The 27,816-nt window shown below is 35.4% G+C and overlaps 1 protein-coding gene across 1 annotated transcript; it reads right to left on the bottom strand.

The window, feature by feature from the left end:
- Positions 1 to 58: 58 nt before the first annotated feature.
- Positions 59 to 23,101, bottom strand: LOC128227182 (protocadherin-7-like). The gene is made up of 5 exons (XM_052937457.1): positions 22,167 to 23,101; positions 19,029 to 21,781; positions 3,211 to 3,358; positions 2,214 to 2,785; positions 59 to 1,679 (listed from the first exon to the last, which is right to left on the bottom strand). Exons 2-4 carry the CDS (start codon positions 21,747 to 21,749, stop codon positions 2,430 to 2,432), a joined length of 3,225 nt encoding a protein of 1,074 aa, XP_052793417.1. The 5' UTR covers positions 21,750 to 21,781; positions 22,167 to 23,101; the 3' UTR covers positions 59 to 1,679; positions 2,214 to 2,429.
- Positions 23,102 to 27,816: the final 4,715 nt, after the last annotated feature.

Below are 27,816 nucleotides of genomic sequence, written 5' to 3'. Positions count from 1 at the left end.
GTGCAAAGCTTGTTATTATCCATTTGAAAACAAAACGAACACTGATATTCTTTTTCTTTTTAATGACATATTAGTAAAGTCATCAATAAAATACTATATATACAGATAAAACAAAATGTCATAATCATATTTACTGACTAATCAGTTTTATATCATATTGAACACAAAATTGCACTGACTGAAAAAAGTTTCATTTCATTTCATATAATAGTATGATACAAATCGATCCCGTTTATATAATACCATAAATCATTCTAATTATACAGACAAATCGCATGTTCAGAAATCTTGCAAATGTAACTACCAAGTAATTTCAGTTCTAATATATAAAAAGGAAGACTGTCTGCATGCATGTCTATAGAGTTTTCTATATCATTAGTTTGTCATGGATTTCTCTCTATATGTTATACAATCAAACATATCCTGGCAATATTTAGTAAAAATAACAGACACGAAACGTCACAACATTCAGACATAAGCGATCAAATGTGATAGACATGTGTAATTTAAATAAATAAAAAATGAAATTCATCTTCAATATCGCATGCTTGGCAAACGGTGCATTTCATTTTATGAGTTAATGAGTTCAAATTCATGTTCGGCAAAAAAATGAGTTTCATCTTCAACATCGTATGCATAACAAAGAGTGCAATTCATTTTATGAGTGTATACGTTGAAATTCATGTTCCGAAAAAACAAAGAAAAAACAATTGGTCCTCTGAAGTACAAAGTGGGTCATTACACTGTTATATAAATGTACCGAAATAGTATCATGCAGTGATTGTAATAATAAGAATTGTTACAATCTCAAAGGTCATTAATCAAAATCCCTGGTCTGACAGACCTATCAAGCGCGGTCCAGTTGTTAAGTATCTTAACATTTATCATATAATGACCGGCCACAGTACATGAGTGGTTGCGCAGCAGGCAAAAACAATTATTTATGGATGCAGTGAGTATTTCTTTGTACATGTATACTTGAAAGACCCGCCTGCGGTGCAACATCAAAGGGAACATTAATTAGACTTATCAGGGTCGGACTGACCATGTAAAATAAGTTATGTGATAAGTATAATTGGTTATTTTTGTTGTGTCCAGCAGTGGTTATTGTTTTAGCACATGCCTTTTTGTCAAGTTCTATCAACCTTCCATCCAAATGAATTCCACACAAAAAGAACGATTTGCTGAACAGTCCAACAAATTACTGTATCCTCCATGCACCATTACAAATTCTTTCATTGCCAATCAGTGTCACTATTAGCACAATAATTACATTTATTTTCGCCGAACTGTCTTTTATCACGATAATTCAGTCTCTGCATAGATTTCACTTCGTTGCAAATACTCATTCTTTTCATATATATGCACTAAATCAACATTGCAAAAACCCGTCTTAATAAAGTACATGGTTGAATGGGTAAATTGTTTTCCAGTATCCACACAATACAAAAATATTGCAGAAAAAAGACGTCCGGTGTCTCGGACGCCGTCATGTGTGATTTCAGAAATCAGGACTGAGGTAGAATCGTTGCTTGCGGCGACTATGGGGTGTCAAGGCCGTCGGCACCGGCACAGTGGCACGTTCCGCCGACGACATATCCAATAGGCGCCCGAGGAAACTTCCGTCGATCCATGGGGGAAGCGTGCAGCACTCAATTGGCGGCAACATTCCCGAAGCGCTGTAATAAGATAATTTGCAAATATTCAACAATAATGAAATAACAACAGAATTACATTGTCAAGACTTTTCCTCAGAAGAGCGTAGCATGTTTTTATACCGTTTTAATGAAATTACGTCTACCATTTTTTCTGTCTCTTCTAATAACATGAAGGTATAATTATTGACAATTTTAAAATCCCGGGAAGTTTTGGGAGTTTGGGATTAGGTATAATTTAGCATGCGAACATAGGGACATTGTTTCCATAATAATTCAAATGAATTCAAGTCGTGAAGGTAAAATATGTTCAAATTATTTGCTCGAGTGGACTATCTTGTCCTTTGAATGGCCTTGAGCAAGACAGCCATGTCTGCTTTCGTATCACTTTGTTATCTTGTACTAAAGTATTGTTTCGTTTCGATAACCAATTCAGATATACCTTAGATAACATGGTAATCGAAACTTGTTTTCACCGGCAGCTAAACTCTATTTGAATAAAGTACTCATCCCAAAAATATTAGTCAACTTATCAAAAGCATTAACTTCTTCACTCACCATATAAGTTCTCTTGGTCGGTAATACTGTAAATCGTCGATTTTCTCCATAAATGATGCATTTGGCACATTGAGAATTGTGTGTCTCTGATAAAAGTCCAATCCTGAGCATTGAATAAGTCTATATGTAATGCTCAGAAAGCTAGCCTCGTTGAGGTTTTTTGTAGATAAAAATGTATCACAGATAATCATTGTTTCAATTTCTACCGCCTTTGAATCACACTACACAGTCCGGCATATTGCCTCGGTTCAAAGTTATTTTCCCGCCACTTCTCAAATTATTCAAATTCAAATTTGAATTTGAGTCAATACTGCTATGAAACCCAGACGAAGACCGACTCTCGTCTTCGTAAAATGTTGGCATCATGTATGAAGATGCCGACGGCGGTGGCGATAGGTTGTTTATCAAGCTGTTTCCGTTGTATGCCGGCGTGGACTTGTTGAATGAGAAGGGAACTATTTTCTGTCGCGGAAGGGAATTGTTGCCATGTGAGTAGCGTGTCGGAAATGACCTCAGTTCTGTACCGGACGGAATTCGACTGTTGTTCCATCTGTCTTTTGAGCGGTGAGCCTCTGCAATTAAATAAAGAACGGCGTTACAACATGTTTGCACAATAAAAAATTTTTTTTAGTCTAAGCAACACCGCTGCCTTCATTCGAAGTCATTCGAACTATAGATCAAATTGACCTCAATCAAACATATATGGTGTATATATTGTTATTGAATAAATGTTCTTCTTCGAAATGACCAATGCCGCTTGCAATAAACCGCCACGCACTAGATGATTTCCATTTAAAAGACGAGACGACCCATAGTCAACTAATGTAAATTCAACTATCAAGCTCGTGTCCTATGCTCTATCCTAAACGGTCCATTTACTTACTCTAGCACGTATAGATTATTGTGGGCACTTATAACCAAACCAGGTTATCTAATCTAATCGTAGAGACAAAATATTAACTGGAAGCGAGACAAAATATTGACCGGAACTACGTACCATCCCTGGTGAAGGATAGGTTGTTTATCTGGAGATCATCGTCGCTGCCGCCCTTGCCGCTGTCGCCGTTGCTCTCTCCCGACATGTCCGAGTGGCAGTCGTCAAGCTTCCCCGACGGTGGAACCAACTGCTGGTACTGTGGTGGCGGCTGGAATGGAGGAAGGAATGGTTAGATAGTGATGATGATGATGATGATGATGATGATGATGATGATGATGATGATGATGATGATGATGATGATGGTGATGATGATGATGAGGAGGAGGAGGAGGAGGAGGAGGAGGAGTATGTGTATTTACATCTGTAATTCTGTATTTCAATCAAAATAAACATAATGTGGCCTCAATATTGATGGATGGATAGTCTTAATTAAGTCACAGTTAACAAATCACACCTAGTCTTTAGTTGATAGAATACAAATTGTCAAAAATGATAATTCACTGTCAATTCTTCTTATTAGAATTCAATTTTCCTTCACATCTTTGAGCCGAGTTATTATAACGCGGTTATAGTTGACTTTAATTATCCATTTAAACGTAAAGAAAAAAAGTGAAACAAAACTGGAGGACATTCAATACGACTAATTTCTAAAAAGACGAGGGTTAATAAAACTTGTATAGCTTTCGGCTTTGGCGAAACTAAATACAAATGATGTACGAAAATAAAACGGTAGTTATAATATAGCTTGGACGAAACAATTGTAATTTTGAAAACTTTCACAGATCTTTGATGAGGGTGTATTTGATATATACCAATTTGTGGTTAGTTGGTATGGCTAAATTACATGCTTACACGAAACGTTTGTGAAGGTTAAAGTTGAGCAAATGTTCAAAACATATCATCTTTCCTTCCATGGTTTGATTAAAAAACTAAACTTCGTATTTAGCATCCAGAATGATTAAATTCATCGACCAAATTTCAGTAAGAATTAAAAAGTATATAAGCTCTTTTTTCGTTTTCTTTGCTTTAATTTGCAATTAAATGCATCAAATATTTTTTTTAAACTTCTTTATGATTTTGTAAGAGTTATTTATATTTGTATAATCTCATAACTCATTATATAATTCGTATAAGGAATTTTAATAAGCCACAAAATGCGTTTTCATGGCAACATATTTATTATTTTCATTGTACTATACAGTGTCAGCTGGATGATATAGCTGGTTTTGTAAATACCCGTAACTCGATCCAGCCTTTTATTGTCAAAAAGGCGTTATACCTATTCATACCATATTAACTGTTTTTAAGTTTTTAAAACCAGTTTCGTTTCAGTTTTTTTTTCGTTTTACTTGAAACGTGAGCGTTTATAATTATAAACATATGCATCTTTAATTTCTTTGAAGTGCGCTTCATTTAAAAATGTGCGTTAATGGCTTAAATTATAATAACATGATTTTACTCAAGCATGTAATCGTGAAAAAAATAATAGAAGTATGATTTACCTAGTTGACTGTCACCTTAAGAGTATATGATTTTCAAAAACCTTCCTTTATTGCATAATTCAACAGATGTTACAAAATATTCAAAAGTGCATTCTGTTATCATAAACTCGATCAATAAATCGCAAAATTGATCGTAATTACAAAAATATGAAGATGATAATAAGAGATAGAGTATATATATAGATACGTATAAACTATAACTTTCCACAACAGTAGGTTTTGTGAACATTAAAATGTCATTATGATTTCTGCTTTTCGGTTGCATGTATCGGGTATCAAACTCGTGTATATTTTAGTTTTTATCACATTATATGAACGCTATCAGTGTAATCTAGACTCGGTCAATCGGTTTTACCATCGTTGCATTTGGTTAATTTATTATTTGACGACGTGGGGGTGGGAGGGGGCGGAATAATCGAGGTTTAAAAAATCATAGAACAAAAGCATTTTCCATTACGCATTCTCTTATAGCACCAGCAAGATCAAGAACTTTTAAAAGGATTTGTATTTAATTATGTAAAATCAATTTTCACCACACATTTCACAAAATCACACATTTTAATTGCAGCTATGTGGACAAGAATTCATATTTGAGAAATATGGGTTTTTCTGAGAGGTTTGAGGAAATTTATTTGTGATCATTTTTATTACAAATTTCTTATTGTAAATAACAGTATTCAATTCACACTTATTGTGAGGGAGTGCTTTATGCAAATTGAGGAAAAAATAGAGAACTTTACGAAACTTGCATGTAAAGATGTAGTGACTATTTCAATACTGATATAAGTTTTCATATATCTAAACTTGCTCACCGCATGACGATAAAAAATAATTCATTTTCGCTTTAAAACTTTCACGACCTGTCAAATCAAACGAACTCTCGCCCGTGAACCCAGAACAGAACCATAATCAGGGGGTAATAAATGGTTTAAAGCTCACTGATTTTATGATTAAAATCAGCAAGATAGGTTTTGTCGTCGGTATAAATCAATACTATAAATATGATCAAATCGGGAGTAAGTGGGCAAGGCCATTTTTGTACATATAGTTTTTGTTATTAATGTAAGTTCATTTTTGGTACCGAAGAAAACTCGTTGAACGGACCTTTATACGCTTATCTTTAAGTTTTATACGTACGTTAACAACGTTAATCTCAAGTTATGAGGAAGCTAAAAACGAGAATATGTACATTTTAACCCAAACTTGGGGGAAAACTTGTCTAGTTTGACTATAAGATATACGAGATTCTAAACACATTTGAATATTTAGCAAAGAAGTTCTTACTATTTTGAAGGTAATTTAAATGCTCATTGAAATGCTCTTTTAAATGTGCCCAGACTCTTAATATTCCTTCCGCGTTTTATTCTTAATTAAACCATTAAAACGAGGCAGTTTTTAGGTGAATTACCCGTGCATCAAAATACATACATTCTAATGCACAATGAAGAATCCTACCAATGAGCTTCTTGTGAAGGGTTTAAAATAAATGAAACCCGAATGCTATTCTCATAAAACAGCGTGTTCAACACGAGAAACACGTGCATTCGCTTAATATTTTTCCTCGAACAAGTGCAATAATATCGTTTTCAAATGGTTCACTTTCCTGAAGGCCATGATACGCTATGTTTCTATCAAGCTGCTTAAGTGACTTTATGGCTGAAAACCTCCTGAACAAATATCCTAATAGCCAAGCAGCCAAAAAGCTTCCAACCTATGCAATATCTGACAAGTTCCAAGAACATTTATTACAACCAAGAAATCCCCCTTAATCCCGTCATAAATGACTTCAAAAATTCTTATACGTAAACGTTAAACTACATTATTGAAAAATAATCCCGAAAATGATATTAGAGCCAGGTTTTTATGCTTTGAATTATATGCAGATTGTTTTTAAGTACCTTTCTTTATTTTTTCAGCCAATTTTAGAAGGTAAATATATGGATTCCCAGCTTAATCCCTCATAAGCCCCATCAACGGAATATTTCCCATTATTATTCGTGAGAAAGATTCACAAAACGGTACAAGTTTTTTTGAAGAATTTAACAAAGGAAATTTGGAATCGAGTTTAATTAGAACTCTTAAAGAGTCTTTTGGGTAAAGGGTTGTTTTTTAGAAAACAATATTGCTTCGAACGATTTGCACCAGCCGTGAATTATTGATGAAAGGATGTTGTGTATTTGCGCATCTTAGAAGAAATATTGGACTTCCTGTAACTTAATCCGAGGAAATAACAATCTTATGCTTAACACAATCTTAAGTCAACTCGGAAATGTACAAAAACATCGATCAAAAGAAGAAAATAATCCTTACTAATGAAATCCCTTTCCGACATTACAAAGACCTATACGCCAGGGTTCCTAGCCAGAATCACATTTCTAAGGAAAATCGACTGAATGACAGAAAATGGAAGTAATCAAAGATTAGTTTTATTTGATCTTTTGGAGCCAAAAGCTGCCCTGAGTCAACAGAAAATACCATTTGTTGTCATGAAATCTCCTTTCTTATATTTATCTGATCATGTTCATATATGGTAAATGCCAAGTTCACAAGAACTGATTTTTCATTGCATGTCTGGTAATCGGAGAGGCTGCAGGCGATACTGATAGGATATTATTTAAGCGTTTGCATGACTGGGACTTTGAAATTCCATATGATCGGGGTGCCGTATTGTCACAACTTACATAATGATACTACTTTTTAATGTAATATTATCTGACACTGATGAAGAACCTATTGTTATAGCGAGTTGACATCATCACTTTCTATTAAACTTTACTTTATACAAAAACAATCTTATTGGCCATTGTTTGTCCACAAAATTAACAAAATATCCCATAATTCACAAATGAATAAGTTACCATATTTATCTTTTTAGTTCTGCGTAAAAAATATTATTGTTCTCAAATGTGAAATTTGTTATCACATTCTTTCACAAATAAGTGAAATTGTGACAACTGAAATTTGGATTTGAGAAAAATTAGTTTTGTGAAATGTGTGGTCCAAAACAACAGCCACAAATTTGTGCAATGAAGTTCTAATCTATGCGTTGCCTGTTTCTCAGAAGTTTTTTTTTAATTTCCTGCAATTGGTGTATTAGACAGTTATATCATGTTTAATCTCCTTTTACAGATTAAATATGTCGATTTTGGTTCAGCGTTGTTGAAGCAACGAAATTATTGTTCAGAAAACAATTATTAAGATGACAATATTGACATAATAACTAATAAATGGCCAACATAGTTGTGCAATATCTCTCACTTTGAATGTGTCTCGGAATAGCAATTGTCATTCCAATATGATGTATTGTCAAAACCACATGCTGAGTATTTGTAAACTATCAGAAATGCCATTCCAATGGACTCCTGGTGGAAAACTATGATAGCAAAGCAAGGTGCCGGAACGATCTAAAGTAAAACTTCACAGGAAATCGAAAAAGAGACATTTTCCCGGATTACTGTAGGGTAGAGTTTCAGTGTAATTGGCTTTACCCTGAAATATCGCACCGCATTGTACAGGTTTTGGACATATTTACGACCACTGCCCGATCATCAAAATGGATTCAATTTTCAAGCTTTTATCATTATTGTGAATACCGAATCTTCGTTTGTAGTTGATGTTCTGCTCCTGTCTGCTGCTTTTGTAAATATAACGTATTTTATTGCTTTTGGTGACCCGGGCAACGCGTTTTCATTTTGCTAAAATCATCGGTTACTTCGGGAATGTAAACGCTGCCCGTCAGATAACAAAACTAATAATATCGGGGGGAGATATATCTCATCTGTATTTATTACTCCTAAAAACAAATTGCAATGGTCCTCTTATATGTTTTGAAAGTTTACTCATAGTAAAATTACTACGGGTTTCTGCAAAAACGGTGACTAAACTATAGCTCTTTATATCCTTTGTGCCCTACAAATCAATCAAACTCTCAATGTAATGTTATATAACAATAGCAAAACATGTGTTTGGGCAAAACGAATCCTAGATTTATGGGATTTTCGTTTCTAAGATTTACATTTACCATTCCCAAGTTGTGGTAACCCACATAATATCCGTGTAATTAAGTAAGCATTGTGCTGGTATTTGATGGTTATTGTATGTAAATAAAGGTAGGGTCATCATTTCTGGGGTTTACTTTAGCGGTGATGCGAACATGGTATTAACTGAAATGGTACCCCGGGTATGGTGAAATATTATACCCTTTCACGCATTAGATGCGATGCTTCAGCGATGAAATATATTTTGTAAAAACTACTAAAATTTTGAAAATAAACGTAGGTCTCCGCAATCTTTTGTGTTATAGTGAGGTCAATGGGTTTTTTAATTGTTAGTTAGGAACTTTATTGGGATAACAGTTATAGAGCATTTTTGTTGTGAGTCAGGGTTAAACAATTTGGCAGAAATGTTTATGGGATGCAGAAATGTGTTTCGTTAAAGATCAACTATCCATAAAACGCATTTCTCTAATAATGACACGGGCCTTTGCCAAAACTATTTTCTAATTTGCACCAGTTTCAATGAAATATCGTAAATCTTTTAACAAGTAATACTGATTCGCTTCTGCGTTTGAAGACAGAACATTCCGGTAATATCCTACAGAGCAAGCAAATGATTTCAGCATGAAAATGAGTTGTAAAAATCCGGAAAAATGTAACAAAGAGTGAACATTTAAAACCAAAGTACATACTTAATGAATGTTTCATGAAAGTATTGTTTGTGTTCTTTTTTCCGAACATTTTGCAGTGATAATTTCAGAAGCCGGCTGAATTTCTTCCTTTTAAAGGTAATGAATAAAATGCGCATATCACTCCTGAATTAGTAAGTGTTGATTTGGTTTCTGTGTGTGATTTGCACAAAAGGAACCTATTCAAATGTCTGAAGTATTTCATTATTATTCAATTTAAACGGAATTGTAATGAAAATATACCACCTATTCAGATCCCTGGTGTATAATTAATGCCTTCTTTTCATATATTTGAATAACGGTTACCATAGAATGATAATGAAACCCAAAACTACATGATACAGCAAAATATATTCAAAACTGTTTATATGCAGAGATTATGTAAAACCAGCTATTCCATAGCATAACTATGGAAGCGTATATTGTATAGTCTGATGATGTGATAATGTAGGCTTGTCGTTATGCAGTGCAAATATTACCACATTGGCCAGAATGTGTTGACTTTTTTGTCAACAAATTATGTTGGACGCATTATCCAGACTTTATTTACACCGACACTTATCATGGTGTGTTCAGCTAGTTTGTGCGATAAAATAATGTCAAACTATCCAGTTGATTAGGCAATAAGTAAGAATACATTTGGTAAAATGTCGCATTATGACTCGTCAAGTCGACATAAAACATATCAATTGGGCAACTTGGTCACATCTATGGAAGCGTGTGTTATATCTTCAGGTGATGTGATCGTGGTGTCATGCCGATATATTTAGCTAATAAGAGAACAAATCGGTATAGTTATTGCGACATGTCGTGTTATAACTCACAAGTCGACATAAAACGAGTCAAAAGACAACATGACCACGTCATCGGTAAATGCGATATGCGCTTCCATACTTCAATTCTAAACCGTACTTTTTTGTGTTTAAGATTTAATCAAAATATCATATTTTAGAAGTTTTGCATTATGTCAACAATTTCAAGGATGCTTTTATTGTGTGACGTAAAATATTTCTTCTTTAATTACATTGCAGCATTGTAAACCTAATTTACCAAGTAAATATAAGGCCCAAATTGCGCTTTACATCACAGTTACATTTTTAATATGGTAATTTCGCAACATGAAACCGATATTTAAAAGATTTATTTCCATCTTCCTGCTTCGAGTAACAATTTCAAATTCTCAACATGCAAATTTATGTACGTTTTTAAACAAGTGTATTTTAGTTCCAAACTGGGAACTGGTAAATTATTTACGTCAGTAGATAATTGTGTTTTATTTTCAAAATGTTTTAATGTCTTGGAAATCAACTTCACTCCATCTTATTAAAACTAACATTTGAGGGAAAAACGTATTCACTCAAAGGCACGTGGTACTAATTTCGAGGCTAGAAAAAAAATAGAAGGATATTTCAACGGGATAGTGCAAAAAGGTTTTATCTGCTTTTATTGTTAACAAACAATTAAGGATTCTCGCTCCCACACCTCTAATTATTCCAATCAAATCAATCACCAAGGGTCCGGTAACGAGACTAGCAGACGTGAGGTCACCAATGAGACGTGACGGAGCATAAAGGCCCTGACCCATCAAAGCAGTGACCTTGACCTTTTTGTAGCATCAAGAGGCCTGTCCAGAAAGATTGAGTGCTCGTATAAGATTAAATTAATCATTATGTAGTTCAAAGCTATTTAACATTTTCTTCTGAACAAGCTTGACGGAGATGGTCGAATATTTCGATTGTGTTTGCAATACTTGGACCATGACCTTTGCTTACGTAATATGCCGAACCTTTGTCGGTAACTTACGGAATCATTCTTGACCTATCGTGAATGCTCGGACGTTAACGATAGTTCCTTTAAAACCACATATGCCTATTAAAACACGACAAGCACTCACATTTTCCTATCTGAACGTGTGAGAACTTGTTCACCTGCTTGTATTGTTTTGTTTGCCACGATCAAAGCCCACTTAATTACGCTAACTGGAACAAATGTATGCACTCGAGAAAGAAGGAACAACATATTTCCGCATTCTCTTCAATTTATGTAAGTATGAATTCATTCCAACCAATGAAGCAGGCATCTGAAGTACTCGAGACATTTGGAAACGAGACAAGACATTGTCATAGATCGTTCCTCAGAAACTTCTAAGAAGGTGCATCAATTATTCCCGCGGGTCTCTTTGTTGTTTATGGGGACTTTATTGTTCCTATTTCGGCACTAATTCAAACATATTCAAATTATTTCCAGAAGTGTTGATACAGGCCTAATGTACCTCCTGTAATTCTGTCTGGGACTCTATGAGTCAAGTTCCTCTCAAATAACAATGGTTTGCATCAGACTTCTGAAAAAACACCCTTCTTTCCATTGTCGGCTAATGCACTTTATTGTTATGAAGTTCCTGGGCAAATTGAAAAAGATCTCCTCCGAAAACAAGTTATAACTTTTTTCTGATGGGATAAATAACACTTATTGCGTAACTGAGTCTACAGTGGATTGTGGTTGTTTTTTTCTTTGCGCTGTTTGGTATATTGAGCCTTTGATGGTAAAATATATACACAATCGTCATAAAGCCGGGCAATAAGCGTAAGTTGTAAACAGAAATGTGTGAGAGAAAGGAAGTTAGAAAGAAACTGAAGACTATATCGAATATATCCTATAACAAGTAGACTATATCAAATATATCCTATAACAATATACTTCTTTTAAAAGGAGAAAACGACGTTTGTAATGCTGGCTTTATGTTTCAATGGACCCTCCATTAATAGCTTTTTCTAAAATCTAATGTTTCCATCTGACCATTAAGAGTATCGGAGACGACTTCTCCCATTTCATTCAAATCGAGAACCATTGACCTTGCTACAAACTCATTTTGCAGATAATTTTTAGATTAAAATAATTTTGCAAAATTGTTTATTAAACTGGCCGGTGAAGTTGGTTTTAATCGCTATTAAAATTATAAAATTTTAACGAATTATAAAAGGCGATATCATCACATTTACATAGTATTGAATAACACAATAGAACGTATATCGCGACATCGTGGTTCACATTTCTGAAACCTTATACAAAAGATAAAATACATCTTATAAAACTTTAAAATGCACAATTTTGTTCTCTAAACTGCAGTGAAATTACTGGCTTTGTTGATTCATGTAGTTTTCGCCTTATCTGATGTGCAGCCTTGGTATGTGTATTTGTTTGGTTTTCACCCCTTCGCTTCATAATGGAAAACTACAATGCAATAATTGCTGGTTTCGTTTAAAGTTAATTTAGTTTTAATTGAATACAAAAATGCTATCAGGGTTTAACAGTAATAACACGTTGTCATAACCATAATGACATGATCGGCTATTTTTTGTCAATCAAATACAAGGTTTGAAAGACTCAAAAATAGATTTAAATTCAACTTTCATTATACTTTTTTTTAATCTCATATTGATATGTTTTTTAATAGGAAATGAACGACGCGTTCAAAGAATAAGTGAATGGAATAGCTTCATAAAACGAGGCAGTAAGGTAAAAACGCCGACAAAAACAACAACAATATAATAACATCTGGAGTACGAACGTCAAAGGAATATGCTGACGATATCACTTGCTTTGATATCAAAATGTTGGCTTCAAACGAAGTAGTTGTTATAAAGACTATGGTTTACAAGACTCAATATAAAAGACCACAGACGTCATTTATATGACTATGAAACTCATTGCATTCTTTTACTTAAATAACTGCATCCCTTAAATCCATTAGAAACACATCAACTATTCTACGCAACATTAAATTCAATATGCTCTTTAGAGCCTGAATCTCTATAACAAAAATAAAAGCGTGAACAATGTTGTTATATCAATTTATTCTATGGCCATTAATACAAATTATGCTTTTTGAGAATTATAATTTGACAGTAAATAAAGATGGATGGGACGTGTTCGAATGAAAACACAGCTGGTTGGGGCAAAGAGCAGATCCATCACTAGTGGTCCCAGTGCGATCATTTGAAAACTTTCAACGAAACTTAAAATGTTTAAATAGTGTTCGTGGTGCGATAATAGGTCTACGTTTCACGTTAAATCATTGGCAAATACGAGTAATATTAAATTTGTGCTGAGAAATGATTCTCACTGTGGTGAATTTTGATACAAATTGTATGGTTTCAACAAAATATTTAAAACAAGTATTGCATAATTTATTTGAATTACTAGTTATTTGTGTTGTTGTTGTTGCTGCTGCTGATCATGATGTTGTTGATATTGCTGCTGATGTTGCTGCTGATGTTGTTGTTGTTGTTGATGATGATGATGATGATGATGATGATGATGATGATGATGATTATGATGATGTTTTACTTGTTATTGTTGTTGTAGTTGTTGTAGTGGCAATGTTCATTCGGTAAAACATGTTCATGACTACATTAACCTATGATTGGACCAGTCATTATGTAGAAGTGTATCTTTAATACCAGATGGCATATAGAAGTACTTATATTCCAGTATCAAAGAATAATTAACTTAATTTTTATTCGGACTCAATATCATTGAGAAAGACCTGACCTGATAAAGCTGTCTTAAAATTTATAAAAAAATGTACAAAGCTTAAGGTTGCTGGTTGTTATCGATACACAATAAAACACATAGGTGGCAACATGCAATTAGTTTATACTAAAACTTCACACAAGCTCGTTCAAACCTAAGTTCACGGTCCGGACCCGCATTGAAATAATGTCGTTCCGAGATGTTCGGTATCTTCATTAAATACGGAAATAACAGATATTAACTTTTTATCGCCATTTGATGACACTTTCAAAGGCATGTTTACTAATAAAAGCCCAGATCTTCTTCATAGCAGCTCAATGAGCAATCTTCATTTTCACAAGACGTTAAAAGACAAATATTCGATTAGATTAAACGTTATCAGCCTTGCCGATGGTTTGATCAAAGATTTGGAGACATTTATTGTCATGGATCTGAAATTATTCAGTTCAATTGTCCATTGATTTGTATTTCTTCAATTTCATCCTCAAATTCCATCTCTATTACAAATACGTGCGTATTTTAATGATACAGAAAACGTCTGACCGAGTTATCCCAAGAAATATCTTTCTGCAAAGTCATTGAAAATGCTTATGACGTGAACATCAAATGTGTTAGATTGTTCGTTTACTTTATTTTCGTTATCGGCAACAAGACAGAGAGTTAAACAGATACAGCACCACCATCTTTCGTGTGAATCGTCCAAACAAAACGGTGTTAAATTATTACAGAAACGAGCATGCGAAACACTGATAAAGAAATATTTTGCTTCACATTATTTTATTTGTAGCTGACGTAAATGTGTCGTATTTTACTAAAGATAGATGATATCTACATCCTAATACTGTTTAATATCTGGAAGCTATTTCTCCCGAGCATATTTGTCATTAGTTTGCCAACAGTTTATAAAAATATACCATTTGGTGAGAAACTTCCCTTCCTGAAATGTGCCTTTGGCATAAAACCTATTAGCATTTATATTAAATTTCGACATTAATACTAAAATATTACCCGAAGCGAAAATTTATGTTTCTGCCATTCGAACGTTTTTTTAACTGAATTGCATTGAAATATATAACTAGTTTTGCAAATTCAGATAAGATACACGCTTGTGATTTAAACATGGTTTGATTTCCGATATGTGAGCACAGCACTGTTATCTTATCATGTCAAGATAGAACTCCACGAAATTTCGTGTGGAAATTTAAATAATTTTACAATCACAAATCATCCCGAGTGTCTTTCTTCGGTGGTTTCCGTAAAAAGTTACGAAACATCTGATTGGTCGGCGAAGTGACGACCGCATCGGCAACGAAGGCGGTAAGAGGCGGAAACGCAAAGAGTGTGCGAAATTAAAGATGGGGTTATTTGTATCGGTATCAATGTTTCTGAAGCGAGGATTAAACTAATGACATTTTAACGGTAGTCGCATGGTTCTCAGCAGGTGTACTGATTGAAAACAAAAACAGATCATCTTGAGTGGAATAAAACGCAGAAAACATGTTTTCAACCCCCAGATGGAACAGCAAATCTGTTCAGTTTTTGGTCTGATGTGTTTTGTCTACAAAACCCGACATATATAGCATTCATTATTCACCATAGAAAATAGACATACATTTGCAACGTTTGAAAGAAAGCATAAGACTTAAACTAAATTCGCAAAAGTAATAAAACGGCTACATCTGCGATAGCCAAAACTCTTAAAATTGACAGACATAAATGTAATGGAGGGTTATGGTTTGTCTATGGTAACAATTGCAGCTATTCTGGAGGCTCCCAAGAATTCCGCTTCTGATAAGGAGACAACATTGCCGTTAACAGTTTTGTCAATTTCATAAGACAATCATTTAGTTTCTAAAAAATACCGAATCGGTCCCCGTTAGACTATTTAAGTCCTAAAGCGCTCTGTGCCCGACAATTTACTTAAAAGAAGGAAAATTCCCGTGCCTGAGACCCTTCAATTGTAACCTACACATAAAAAAAGCAATATCATCAATTCCAGATCAATTTTGTTCAATGGGATTTTATTTAATATAAACAGTCTCTATAGACACATTCAGCTACGAGCATTGCTTTTCTTTTCATTTTCTCATTTACTTCGCGTGTCCATTAGGACACTTTTGTAGTTCGCGCACGCATTGGGGTCGCTATTGCACGTGCATTCAAAACTGACAGAACAATTAATAGGAAATTGTTAATTAAGTCCGACACGTTTTCGGCAGCAATAAAACGTAATTCTAATTGATATAATATACGAGCAGACTATAAACATTCGAAACAGCCTGAAATTGGTAATCGGGATGGAAGAAATACGGAGAATTGCCCAATGACTGCGCGTCTTGCTAATCGATGTTGAAGCACGCGATAGGTTTCACCAAATGCTTGGCATCTATTCATGTCTACGATCAAGACCATAGTGAAACCACCTCAATAATCATCGGAGCGTACATAGATTATAGACACACCAGTAGCTACTACCCACGGACATAAGAGCAGGCTACAAGAAAAATCCGCCCAGCTTCAGCGCTTTTTGTGTTACTTTTGTAAATTTAAATTTTTAATGCAACGGCGAGATTTCATTTTCATTTTTTAATCAATATTTTACACTCGTTTGCCTTTTGTACCAGTGTCACCTATTTTCAATTAATCGCCTTGGATTTTTCCAATAGGGAACAGAAAAAAATAGCAGAAGTGAATCGAATTTCGATATAAAAGAGACACATTATTTCGCAGATTGCTGTCTGTCGATGCAGTTAACAAAACAGCTTCCTGACCGACGATGTGAAAATTGAACCTTACTTGCAGAAATTGTCATTTGAAAACGGGTTAGGGACAGTGCTATGGGGCGTCTATTGTCCGTCTTTCATTGGAACGGTAAAACAGATCCCGGTGACCGGTTTCTAAACTTGTTTTTAAAAAGAATAATACCAAGGAGTGTGTCTGTCGAAACGTTTTCCGTTTCAATGTAAATACTTATCGCTTTAAAGTTATAACTCGATGATTAATCGATGGTTCAAAGTGAAATATAATGTTCTAAAATGTACACAATGAAAACAACAGATCCCGGAGACCGGCTTCTAAACGTGTTTTTAAAAGAATTAAACTTCTTTGTGTACATGGAAACTTTTTAATGCAAAACTGTCGCGTTAGAGTTTGAAAGTAAAACTTCAATGATTACTCAATGCTTCAAAGTGATCTATAATATTCTAAATAACACAGTGAAAATGATCTGACAATAAAAGCTTCCTCCAACTTGATACTAGCATTTTTAGTGTTCAAAATTATGTTTTGTCAAATGGAATGGCAGTAGTTTTATTAAGTTAATGATTTCATTCAGGTCAATCGGCATATCCAGATGCTGGATCAATAGACAAAATATAATCTCAAACATTAAGCTAGTAAATGGGTTAAATAGTTTTTTTACTATGCATTTACCAAATATATGGGGCGAGTGTTACTCAAGGCCCATTGAGTTCGGTAAATACACACTTATAGTAATAACCTTAAAATAGAACATTATTTCTTAAATTAAATGTGTTGTGCATGAACTATATCTTCTTCATTTCGATATATGAGTCTGAAGTTAAAGTACAACACCATGTTTACTGCACTTTAGGCTATACCCGCTTAAGGATTGGAGAGACCATTTCGGATTTGGATTTTTTGATGTGATTTGCAATCTGTGTGCTGTAGGCGTAGAATCAGTTTTTGTCCGAGTATTAACATTTTAGAATATCTTGTTTCAGCCAGGAATAAAAGTATCATTTATAATTCACAGCAAAACAATATTTCTAAATAAGACCACTGCATCTTTGTGTCATCAAACCCGGTTCTCATCTTTCATAGCAAAAGTAGTGAGTGGGGTCTTGCAAAGATGCAAGAGCAGTTGCATGCGTTCTAAGATCGCATGAATAAATATTGCTACATTTTATTTTTTTATACATAACATTTATGACATTTCTGAAAAATGATGCATCCAAATTTAAGGACCTGACATTGTCCCAGGGGGGAATAGCATTGGTATGGATAAAAATCTTTGAAGTGTATATTTTGACGCATGACTATTTACAACTATTGTCAAATGTAGATGATACCATTGTTTTCATATCATGACTTTTTTCACTTAATACAATGACAATAGACATCTTCTAATGACAATTACCATCATACAGACATATAGGTGCGAATTTTAAAGCAGGTCATAATTTTGATCTTTTGTAAAAATCGCAAATGTGATAATTGCACTCGGCATCTTTGAAAGCCTTCAAAAGATAACATTATAGATATAATTAATTTAACTGCAGCATCTCCAATTTTTGTTTCTTTGAACATGCAATATCAAAAACAAGAATGCCAATTTCCAAACAGAAAGATAAACGAAAATAAAGACTTTAACCTTATGTTTCAAACTTTCGAAAGTCCGTATTGAAGTATAATAACGTTTTAGAACCTTTCGATCGCTTTGTTCGACGTTACGCAGGCAAACAAAATTTGAGCATTTAAGGACATTAAATGTTATTATTTTGTCATTTTCGTATGTGTATGGGTTTGTAATTTGTTCATTAAACTCTGAAATACACCCCGAGGTGTGCAATAGAATAAAAATGCAATGAAAATAAACTTCTATAATGTACTATCAACACCAATTGGCCTTAATGCATCAGCTAGTCGGATATAACCTGATTTTATCCAACAGTGAATATCATGAATGTCTATCTGTCTCTTCACTGACAATAAAATAGTAATAAAATAGCATAATGTTCGTTAAACAGAACTTTTGCAGAGAAGTTCAACAACTAAATTTGTATTTTTACTTAACTTTTTACAGCACCTCAACTTGAGTACATCATAATTTGTATCATAAAGCTTGTTTTATATCTTTCATATTAACTTCCCTACTTCTAGATCATGTCTTAATTGTACTTATGGTTAAAATAGTTGTATCATTATCTATGATAGCGAAACCGATTTAAAACGCGTGAAAGCGACTAAAATTAAACTCATGCTAGTTTTAGTGATTCCTTAAGACTAATGAACACCATGACTCATCATAATTTAAAAATTGATACATCACTTTTTATTGGAGAAGAAACTGTACAAATAAAATATGAAGTTAATCTTCAATTATCACTCAAGTCGAGTAGCACATAATGAGAACTTACCTCTAGTAGCATTTGGTCGAAGCTTCTGTTACCCTGATCTTCGGAGTTCTGTGTAATCTGGCAGTCTACGTGACCTTCAATGTGACCTTGACCGTCCAGGGAGAAGCTGACCCCCTTTCGCTTCTTTTCCCCGTTGTCGCCATCCATGGGCAACGGGTAGATGTTGTCTACTTCCTCATTATTTCTGCTGTACATGTTTTCGGACAGGGCTTTTTGGTGGCCTTTGTTGTTCCGACGTCGTCGAGAGTCAAGGTTACGGATAATGCAGATTGTGACGATGATCCCACAGGAAATTAGGACAGTGGCAGCGCCGACAGCAGCGGCGATGATGAAGTTTTTGTTTTCTTTGCCCACTATAGCTGGTAAAGTACCGTTATCTGCTACAATGACGGCGCGTAACGTCGCTGATGCCGTGTGTTTGACGTCACCAGAGTCACTAACGTGAATGGTCAAAAGGAAAGTTTTGTCAATAGTATCAGTGTTTTCTAGTGGAGCTTTCAGAATTATGTTTCCATTACTAGCATCGATGGTAAAAAAACTGGTAGAGTTCACCGTTTGCAATGAGTAACGTAATCTGGCATTATCCAATGATGGATCATCTTTGTCCTGAGCTAATACGCGACAAACAACAGTTCCAGGTGTGGTATGGTACAAAACACGTACCGTGTCATTTCCACGACGTGGATATTCAAACATTGGTCCATTATCATTTTCATCAGAAATAAACACCGTCACAGTCGCCGTATCAAACAAAGTCTCATCCTCGACGTCAATCGCCATGACGTCAAAGGTGTATTGAGATCTTTCTTCGCGGTCAAGCTCACGATCAGTCTTGATAGTTCCATCTTCAATGATAACAAAAGGGACCATTGTGCCATCAGGCTTCATGGCATATCTTGTGACGGCGTGGCTTCCCATATCGTTGTCCTTTGATGTCAGTCTACCAACAGAGGAGTCCGCGGGCTGGTTCTCGTCGATCCAAAACCTGAACAGTCCCTGGTCAAAGACAGGCTTTTCATCATTAACGTCATGTATGGTGACCAGAACTGACGCCGTGCCTGTAAGGGCTGGTTCCCCCTTGTCCTTGGCGTAAACCGTTAATGAAAACCCTTGCCCGTCCTTAGACTCTTTGTCAAATATTTTGTTGGCCATGATTTCTCCTGTGTCTGGGTCGACGAAAGCATACTCAGCAGCTTTCTTATCCAAGGAGTATTCGATTATCTTGTTAATACCAGAATCAAGGTCGAAGGCCGACACAATTATAATTCTATCACCAAGTTCATTGTTCTCATCCATGTTAACAAAATATCGCTGTTGTCTGAATGTCGGTGCATTATCGTTTTCTTCAGCTATTTGAACAGTGAAAGTGGCTTCAGAACTCAAAGGTGGCACCCCTTTATCCATGCATATTACAGTCACATCATGTGAAATGGCGATCTCGCGGTCCAAGGACTTGGCTACAGTAACTTTATATTCCTTATTGTCATACTTGGGCAAATTGAACATGTCATTACTTTCAATGACGCAATCAACGTCCCCGTTACGTCCGGAGTCTTGATCTTCGACGGCGATGTATGCAACAACGGCACCAACGTTAGCGTACTCAGAGATACTGGCATAACTTTCTTGTGGGTTAGGTAGGAGGGTTTGCTTTATCCTTGGGGGACTGTTTGAGGTGTCCAAGACGGTAACTTCAACGAAGGTTTGCGTCATCAAGGGCGAATCACCCTGGTCGATGGCGTCAACAATGAGCTTGAAATATTTTTTGTCCGTTGAGTTAAGCCTCTCTTTGATAGAGAGTTGTCCAGTTAGCTCCCCCATGGTAAAATACTTCAGATGATCGGTGTGTTGATTCGGGCTTAATCGATACCTGACAATACCATTAGCACCGATATCTTTGTCTGTGGCGTTTAATGTCAAAATCACAACATCTTTTGCAACTTCCTCTTTAACACGAACTGAATATGACGTCTGGTCAAACTCAGGGTATTGGTCGTTGGTGTCAGTTATTGTCACAGTAACAAATAATGAACCTTGCTTCGGAGGAGAGCCACCATCCTTTGCGATAACATAAAACTCATAACTGTCTCTGATTTCTCTGTCCAAAATTTCATTGACAATGAGTTTAACAGTTGAACCTCCATCAAGTTTCGTGGTGAATCGGACACTAAACGGCAAGGCGTCTCCAGGAACCTTTGGCTCCAAAGAGTATGATTTGATTGAATATGCAGCACTAGTATCAATGTCTCTTGCTCCTTCGAAAGTGAAGCTAGCTCCTGTGAGAACAGCCTCTGTGATAGGCAATGTGTAGCTGTCTTGGAAATATGTAGGAGCATTGTCATTAATATCGTCTATAACTACATCACAATAAACAACATCAAAGAAGCCGTCTTGTCTTTCCGTTTGAATTGCTATTTGGAGAGTGACTCTACAGTCTATCACAAATTCACATAGACTTTCGCTGTCAATAGATTGCACTGCCGTCAAATTGCCGCTAATTTCGTCGACTGCGAATAAATCTTCGTTTGGGCTGTTATCATCTTTGAGCAAAGAAAATCTGAGCTGATCCCTATTGGTGTTGTATTTTTCTTGGATGTTCCCCACATATATCCCCGGAATGTTTTCTTCCAACATTCGAAATTCGATCGTTTCCGCACAAGTCATTGTAAGTTCCAGGCACAGCGCGAAAATCACACACAACGTTCTCGAAATCCTATCCATTTTGTTAAATCCAATTGTTCAAATCAATAAACCTGTAATGGAACATATGAAACAAATGTGAATTTAATGATAAATGATAAATGAATACGTTAAAGAGGCCCTGTCAAACTTGAAAAGCACTTGTCAATTTACAACAGGCTTTCAAATGAATGCTTGAAGTACATCCATTAATTATAACTTGTAAATGTTTATGTTCTGTAGTATCGTACAAAGTCATAACATTGTTTTGCTTTTTTCATGCGAAGAAATATTATACTTCCAGAAAGCAATGTGCAGAAAATGTTATCAGATAGTGAAAGCATAAATAACGCCGTAATTACCGACCCTAGTCCATCAATTAAGTCTAAATAAATCAGAAACAGAAATAATTTATCGAAAAAAGAAGTCAATGAGAGAAAAAAAGCACAAACTTCCTACCTTTGTATCTATCTGTACATCAATCTAGAATCCAGTTATTCCAATTTCTTTCTCCATAAATCGTTGCTTTTTATGTATTTCGCTGCATGTTTAATTGCATTTATCAATCATCTACTATCACTTCGCCGTGTGTTTTTCCTCCCTCTAAAATACTCCAATACTAATCTACTTTCATTTTGCTAGTCAGTCGCATGGAGTAGCAAACTTTCAGCTTTTAACCAATAACGTCAACGGCTTTTCACCCACTGCTCTCTACTCAAATGCTCTGGCTCAACTGAAGAGCACTGTACCAAATTTTGAGTTACAGCGTACGAGAGCTGCTTCAATGGACGCGGTCGTGCGAGCAAAACTTAACACCGGCTCTAATCGCGTGTTTCACTTAAATGATGTTCTTTTCAATTTCACTCAGCGGTTTCATTTAAACTGTCATATGTGGTTTACAATATAAATAATCCGTACAATGACCAAGCTTATTCGAAAAATCAAAATAGACTCCCTGATGGTAGATTATCATCAAATTCACTGCGAACATCCACACGTTTTTCTGATAATCTGCTCGAATTAAACCACCTGAATGCTCACAAATTGAACATTTCCTCTTGCACCGTCAATCAGTCCGAAAGATGGGTGTTATCGTACCATGAAATCGTATCAGGGTTACACAACAGAACCACAACGTTTTTCTAAGAGCTACTAATTGCAGATATCTTCAACCAATAAACGTATAATTAGCACCTCTGTAGTTTCAATGGGGCCACTTGCAGTCCAGTCCGAAATAGTTGCCGTCATTCACACTTCATTCCTGTATCTGGTACTAATTCCTTCACAGCGGGATCATCAACGTTTAACTCGGTGGGACACTTTTTGATACTAGTCCTTATTTCTGTTCTTTTCCAATACCTCTTGACTCGCCAATAATCGTTTAAATAGTGTCTCCGTTTGCTTCATTCGCTTTTCGCTTGATCATGTAATAACCCTATTATTTTCCGATAATTTCTCGATAAAATCTGAAAGTAATACAACGCTCTTTGCTAGTGGTCTCTTAAAGTTATGACATTTCGCAGTTATTTCAAACGTGTTAAAATCGCAACATTCTCTCACCGATCACTATTTTTTGTCACTTTCTTAATTCGGTATAAAAACAAATGAAAGTTTAAGCAATTGCGTCTTTTGTCCAATATGTTATTCAATTAACACTGCACTCCTGGTGTCTAAATTTTCTTGCACTATTTAAAGTATGATACTGTATCACTGTCAAATCAAAATAAACGCAGCTTCTAAGTTTCCCAACAAATTGTTTATCTGACAAACAAAATCGCTTTAAACATCCACTGTATAAACAACAGTAACAATGATTACAACTCCAATAAGCTTCCTCCCTAGACGACGTAAATACAACGAATGTGTTTGGTACACTATCAATGACAAATTTGTTTTCTCTACAGTCAGTTGACTTTAGTCACTTTCGCCCCCGAGTGTTTGAGATAAGATTCCGTCTCATTGACAATATCTACCGCTTTGTACGCTTTGTCCCTAACCGTTGGCTATTTTTCTGTATTATGGACTTGAATACCGCGGTTCTTGGCCGATTCTTGCCCTAAGGGGCTATAACTCTCGCTTCAGCCAATGGGGAAATGATCATTCGTCTCGGTTCGCTGATTCGCTGTTCTATCTAATCGAAAGAATATTACTTCAAACAAATCTTAATTATAAGCGTTTTGTCTGATGTGTATTTGATGCTGCGGTGATAATTATCATTAACTAGATGATCATGGATTCCTACACCTCTTTCATACGTTTGGTGTGACATAACCGCATATCTTCACATCAAATTGTTTCCAAAGAAAGTGACGTAATAGTTAATACTTTTCTAACCTAGACCCAAATATGTTCTCAAAATACTCATTTCCGACCATGCCATATCGAAGCAAAGCTTCGGTCAGTCGCCAGATATGTTGTTTTAAGGATTTTTCGCAAGCAATAACACATGATGATTAATCCTATTTCTAAACCGAACATATTTTCTCAATTCTCTACTAATGGTCTATATCAATTTAATCTAAAACCAATCATCAGTAATCATTACGTTAAAGTCGAACTTCTGAAACGCGGGTGTCAATATTTGGATTTCGGATAATCTCGGCTCTTTTGGAGCACTCTGTGGTTTGTGTGCGCAAAGGACAGCTGTATTGTTGGATGAATCGCGTATGATCCTTACCGACCAAAGCAGAATGAAATAAGTGAGCTGAATAAATAGACAAACAATGATTTTAGATATTTGCGTTGAAATTGTAAGAATTTCGGTTTTAATTCAAGTATGTACTGATTTAACTTCAACTCTTAAGAAATTAAAAATCAATCCCATTACAAAACATTTCCCGTGTTTCATTAATCTCTGCGATCGAGCATAATTGTTTTTTGTTGGATATCAATTTGCAAGAAAATTGTAGAAATATTTGGGTAAAATGTAAATGAGACGTATCTTATATTGGTTTTGTTGTTTAAATAACATTTATGAAACTTATATTTCCATATACGACAAACGAAACCACGCCCACGGAATTTCAATCAGTTCGTTTATTCTCCGGATTCACCCGGTCTCTCATTAAATCCAGGCGTATTTTATTACCCGTTTTGCACATATACTTGCATCAAAGACCCCAAATTTCTGTCATTTCAATCAAAACACCATGGGAACCTAGTTATCAAAGAAGAGATGAGTTATTTTATGGCCTAATTTATGTGATTGATAGATTGGCAAAATGATCTATAAAACATTCATTAAACCTTCCTCGCTTCTTATCAATTTTCCCGAATTCAAAATTGCCTGTCAACTAATAACATTTTTGAATTTTCCCGTTATAAAACATATCTTCATAAATGACACATATCAATTTAATGTTTTAACTTCTTTAATTTAAACGTCAAGATGGTAATATGTGAAATCAAATTCCCCAATATTCACAAAAAAACTCGCTGTTTCATTGACAGTACATAGATTTTGCCTTTTAGACTTTGACAGTTGAAGCTTTTCTCTTTCTTTTTTGCAAATAATTTTGGTCCGGGCTGTAACGTTTGAGAACTTCCTATTCAATATATCAGAAAAGAAATGAAAAAGCACAAATTATTGTGACAATGCTATGATATAGAAAATCTACATATCGATGAAATTAATGGGCACTCAAATACATCAATTTAGACGCTCAATGAGATGAAGAACACTTTAATAGTGCTGAATAATTTAAACAAAAAAAACTAACACGAAACTCTTAACAATCTGAGCGATTCTGTTGCTGTCAGTTTTATCTTAAAAGATAAACTTTTCAAATTCCAATGTGCTATTTAGAGTTGAAATCACAATACACTCGTAAAACCCAGTTAAGCATTTCCAGAGAAAACCAGGCGCGCAAGGAATCGCAGACCTGGTGCCATTACCTAACTATTTTATCTTGACATAATCTTCTACACTTGTTACTAGGGACAAGATAACTTCACAAGGAACAACTGCACCGTGCAATCTGGTCCATACCAGTGATTTCGTCAGGAAATTAAAAAAATAGTATTACCGTAGTAATCATTTTATGAGATCATGGATAACATGGTGTGTGTGTGGTGTTTGTACGTGTTGTGTCACTCGTTCAGTTTCGCTTGGGACCCTAGTACCCACAATCATTTGATAGGTATTAACCCCTGCTTTGGTGTCATGTGCCCCGAGCTACATTTATTAACATTTAACCTAAAAAAGGATTTATAAAAGGGGTCTCTCCTGCCAACGAGCTAGCATAAATTTACTGATCATTACTGCAATTAAGAAATGTCAGAAAATATCGAACGGCCTAAATAGACTAGTCAATTAAGGCCTTTCCAGATTTTTATGCTAGATCGTTGGTAGGAGTGACCCCTTTTATAAATCTGAAGAAAAAATATTTTAGGTTAAGTGTCACTTAATGTAGTTCAGGTCAAATGAAACCAAAGCAGGAGTTCGTTCCTATCAAATGACTTCCAAACATGGTGTACAGTCGAACCCCGTTAGCTCGAAATCGCTTGGCTCGATTTCCTCGTTGGCTCGAACTGGATGTTAAGGACCGATTTTGTTTTCAACCGAATGTAAGCATTCCCGTTTGGCTCGAATTTTCCGAAGCTCGAGGTATTTTCGCCAGTCCCTAGGAATTCGACTGTATATTTAAATATTTGACCACTAGGCCTGTCTTTGTAGTTTTCATTATCATATTGTTTTTTTTCCTGTTTCTAAATGGTTTGCTTTTTGGTTGAATAGCATTGCATCTTAACACGCAATTCGCAAGTCGTTTATCGGCTTAGAAAGGTCTGTATATACACCAAATCCTGACCATTGTCCTCGTTTCAAACCATAACCGGTATAATTCTGACCCTAGACCTCGTTTCTAACCAAAGCCGGTATAATCCTGACCCTAGACCTCGTTTCTAACCATAGCCGGTATAATCCTGACCCTAGACCTCGTTTCTAACCATAGCCGGTATAATCCTGACACTAGCCCTCGTTTCTAACCATAACCGGTATAATCCTGACACTAGCCCTCGTTTTTAACCATAACCGGTATAATCCTGACACTAGCGCTCGTTTCTAACCATAACCGGTACAATCCTGACACTAGCCCTATTCTCTTACCATGCCATGTACATTAGAAACGCCCTACAAAGTCTAGCACTATCATTCAATGATTGTCCAAAGACCTTTCCCAATGTCCTCGTATAACACCAACAACCCCAATCAGACGAGGTCCTGGCCAGGCTATATATCTCTGGGGCCATTTCCTTGCTCCTGTATCCAGTGCAGTTCAGTAAGTTTAGCTAGACCAGGTCATGGGGATTTGTTTGATTGTGTTGCTCCTATGTAAATGTATATGTTGTAGTCGTTCACTAAATCTATGCTACACCATGCCTTATTTATTGTATTATTTGTTCTGAATTGAACATCATAGTTGCGGATGAAGACAATCGAATATGGTTCAAATGTTTCAAGGCATACACCGAGTATGAATGGGAACGTCTTCTCTATATATTCGTCTTAATTTAATGTGTCTTAGAACATTTTTGCCATTGTTCTCGGTATGTTCCTTCGGTTTCTTCCATCCTTAAAATGAAGAAAACTTATTGATAAACATACATATATTTATAAAAAGTGTTAGTTCTTACTGCAATATTTTTAATACATTTCATATCAAGTCAATCACTGCTTTTACAGTAATATTGTGACTCATCTTAATCCTATTAACCTGATTAATGCCGCCCCTGGGTCGAACTTCACAGCATAGGAGTCATTTCAAAAAGAGAAGCAATTGGCTTAATATGTCTTAGTTTCTTTACGACTGATTGGGGCGTATATGGAATTCTCTTTTATGCCATTTACACACTTACATGCTATTAAATGCAATACTGTCGTTAGAGGTAACAAACATTTTTGAGAAACTGTACATAGTTGGTACAATATATAAGCTTTGCAAATGTAATAAATTTTATCACCAAATGGCCTGCTGTGTGCGATACAAGTGAACGAAAGAGCTACGACCGTGCTTACAAGCATAAATCCCTTCAGGGGCGTATTAGTGGCACTTTTCAAACGTGTCTAGAAATTTGTTATGACACTCGGCAGGTGTATCAGTGTTGTACA

The sequence above is a fragment of the Mya arenaria genome, chromosome 3, assembly GCF_026914265.1.
Source record: "Mya arenaria isolate MELC-2E11 chromosome 3, ASM2691426v1".
Taxonomy (NCBI): domain Eukaryota; kingdom Metazoa; phylum Mollusca; class Bivalvia; order Myida; family Myidae; genus Mya; species Mya arenaria.
Note: the sequence above shows the minus strand (reverse complement) of the source record. Positions and strands in the feature narration are given on the sequence as shown.

Bases quoted from the DNA above. Each gene is read 5' to 3' on its own strand.
- LOC128227182 (XM_052937457.1), bottom strand. From the start codon at position 21,749: ATGGATAGGATTTCGAGAACGTTGTGTGTGATTTTCGCGCTGTGCCTG. The intron at 3,359-19,028 runs GTAAGTTCTCAT...CCTCCATTCCAG, and splicing joins TCGACCAAATGCTACTAGAG to CCGCCACCACAGTACCAGCA. The intron at 2,786-3,210 runs GTACGTAGTTCC...ATTTAATTGCAG, and splicing joins CCTATCCTTCACCAGGGATG to AGGCTCACCGCTCAAAAGAC.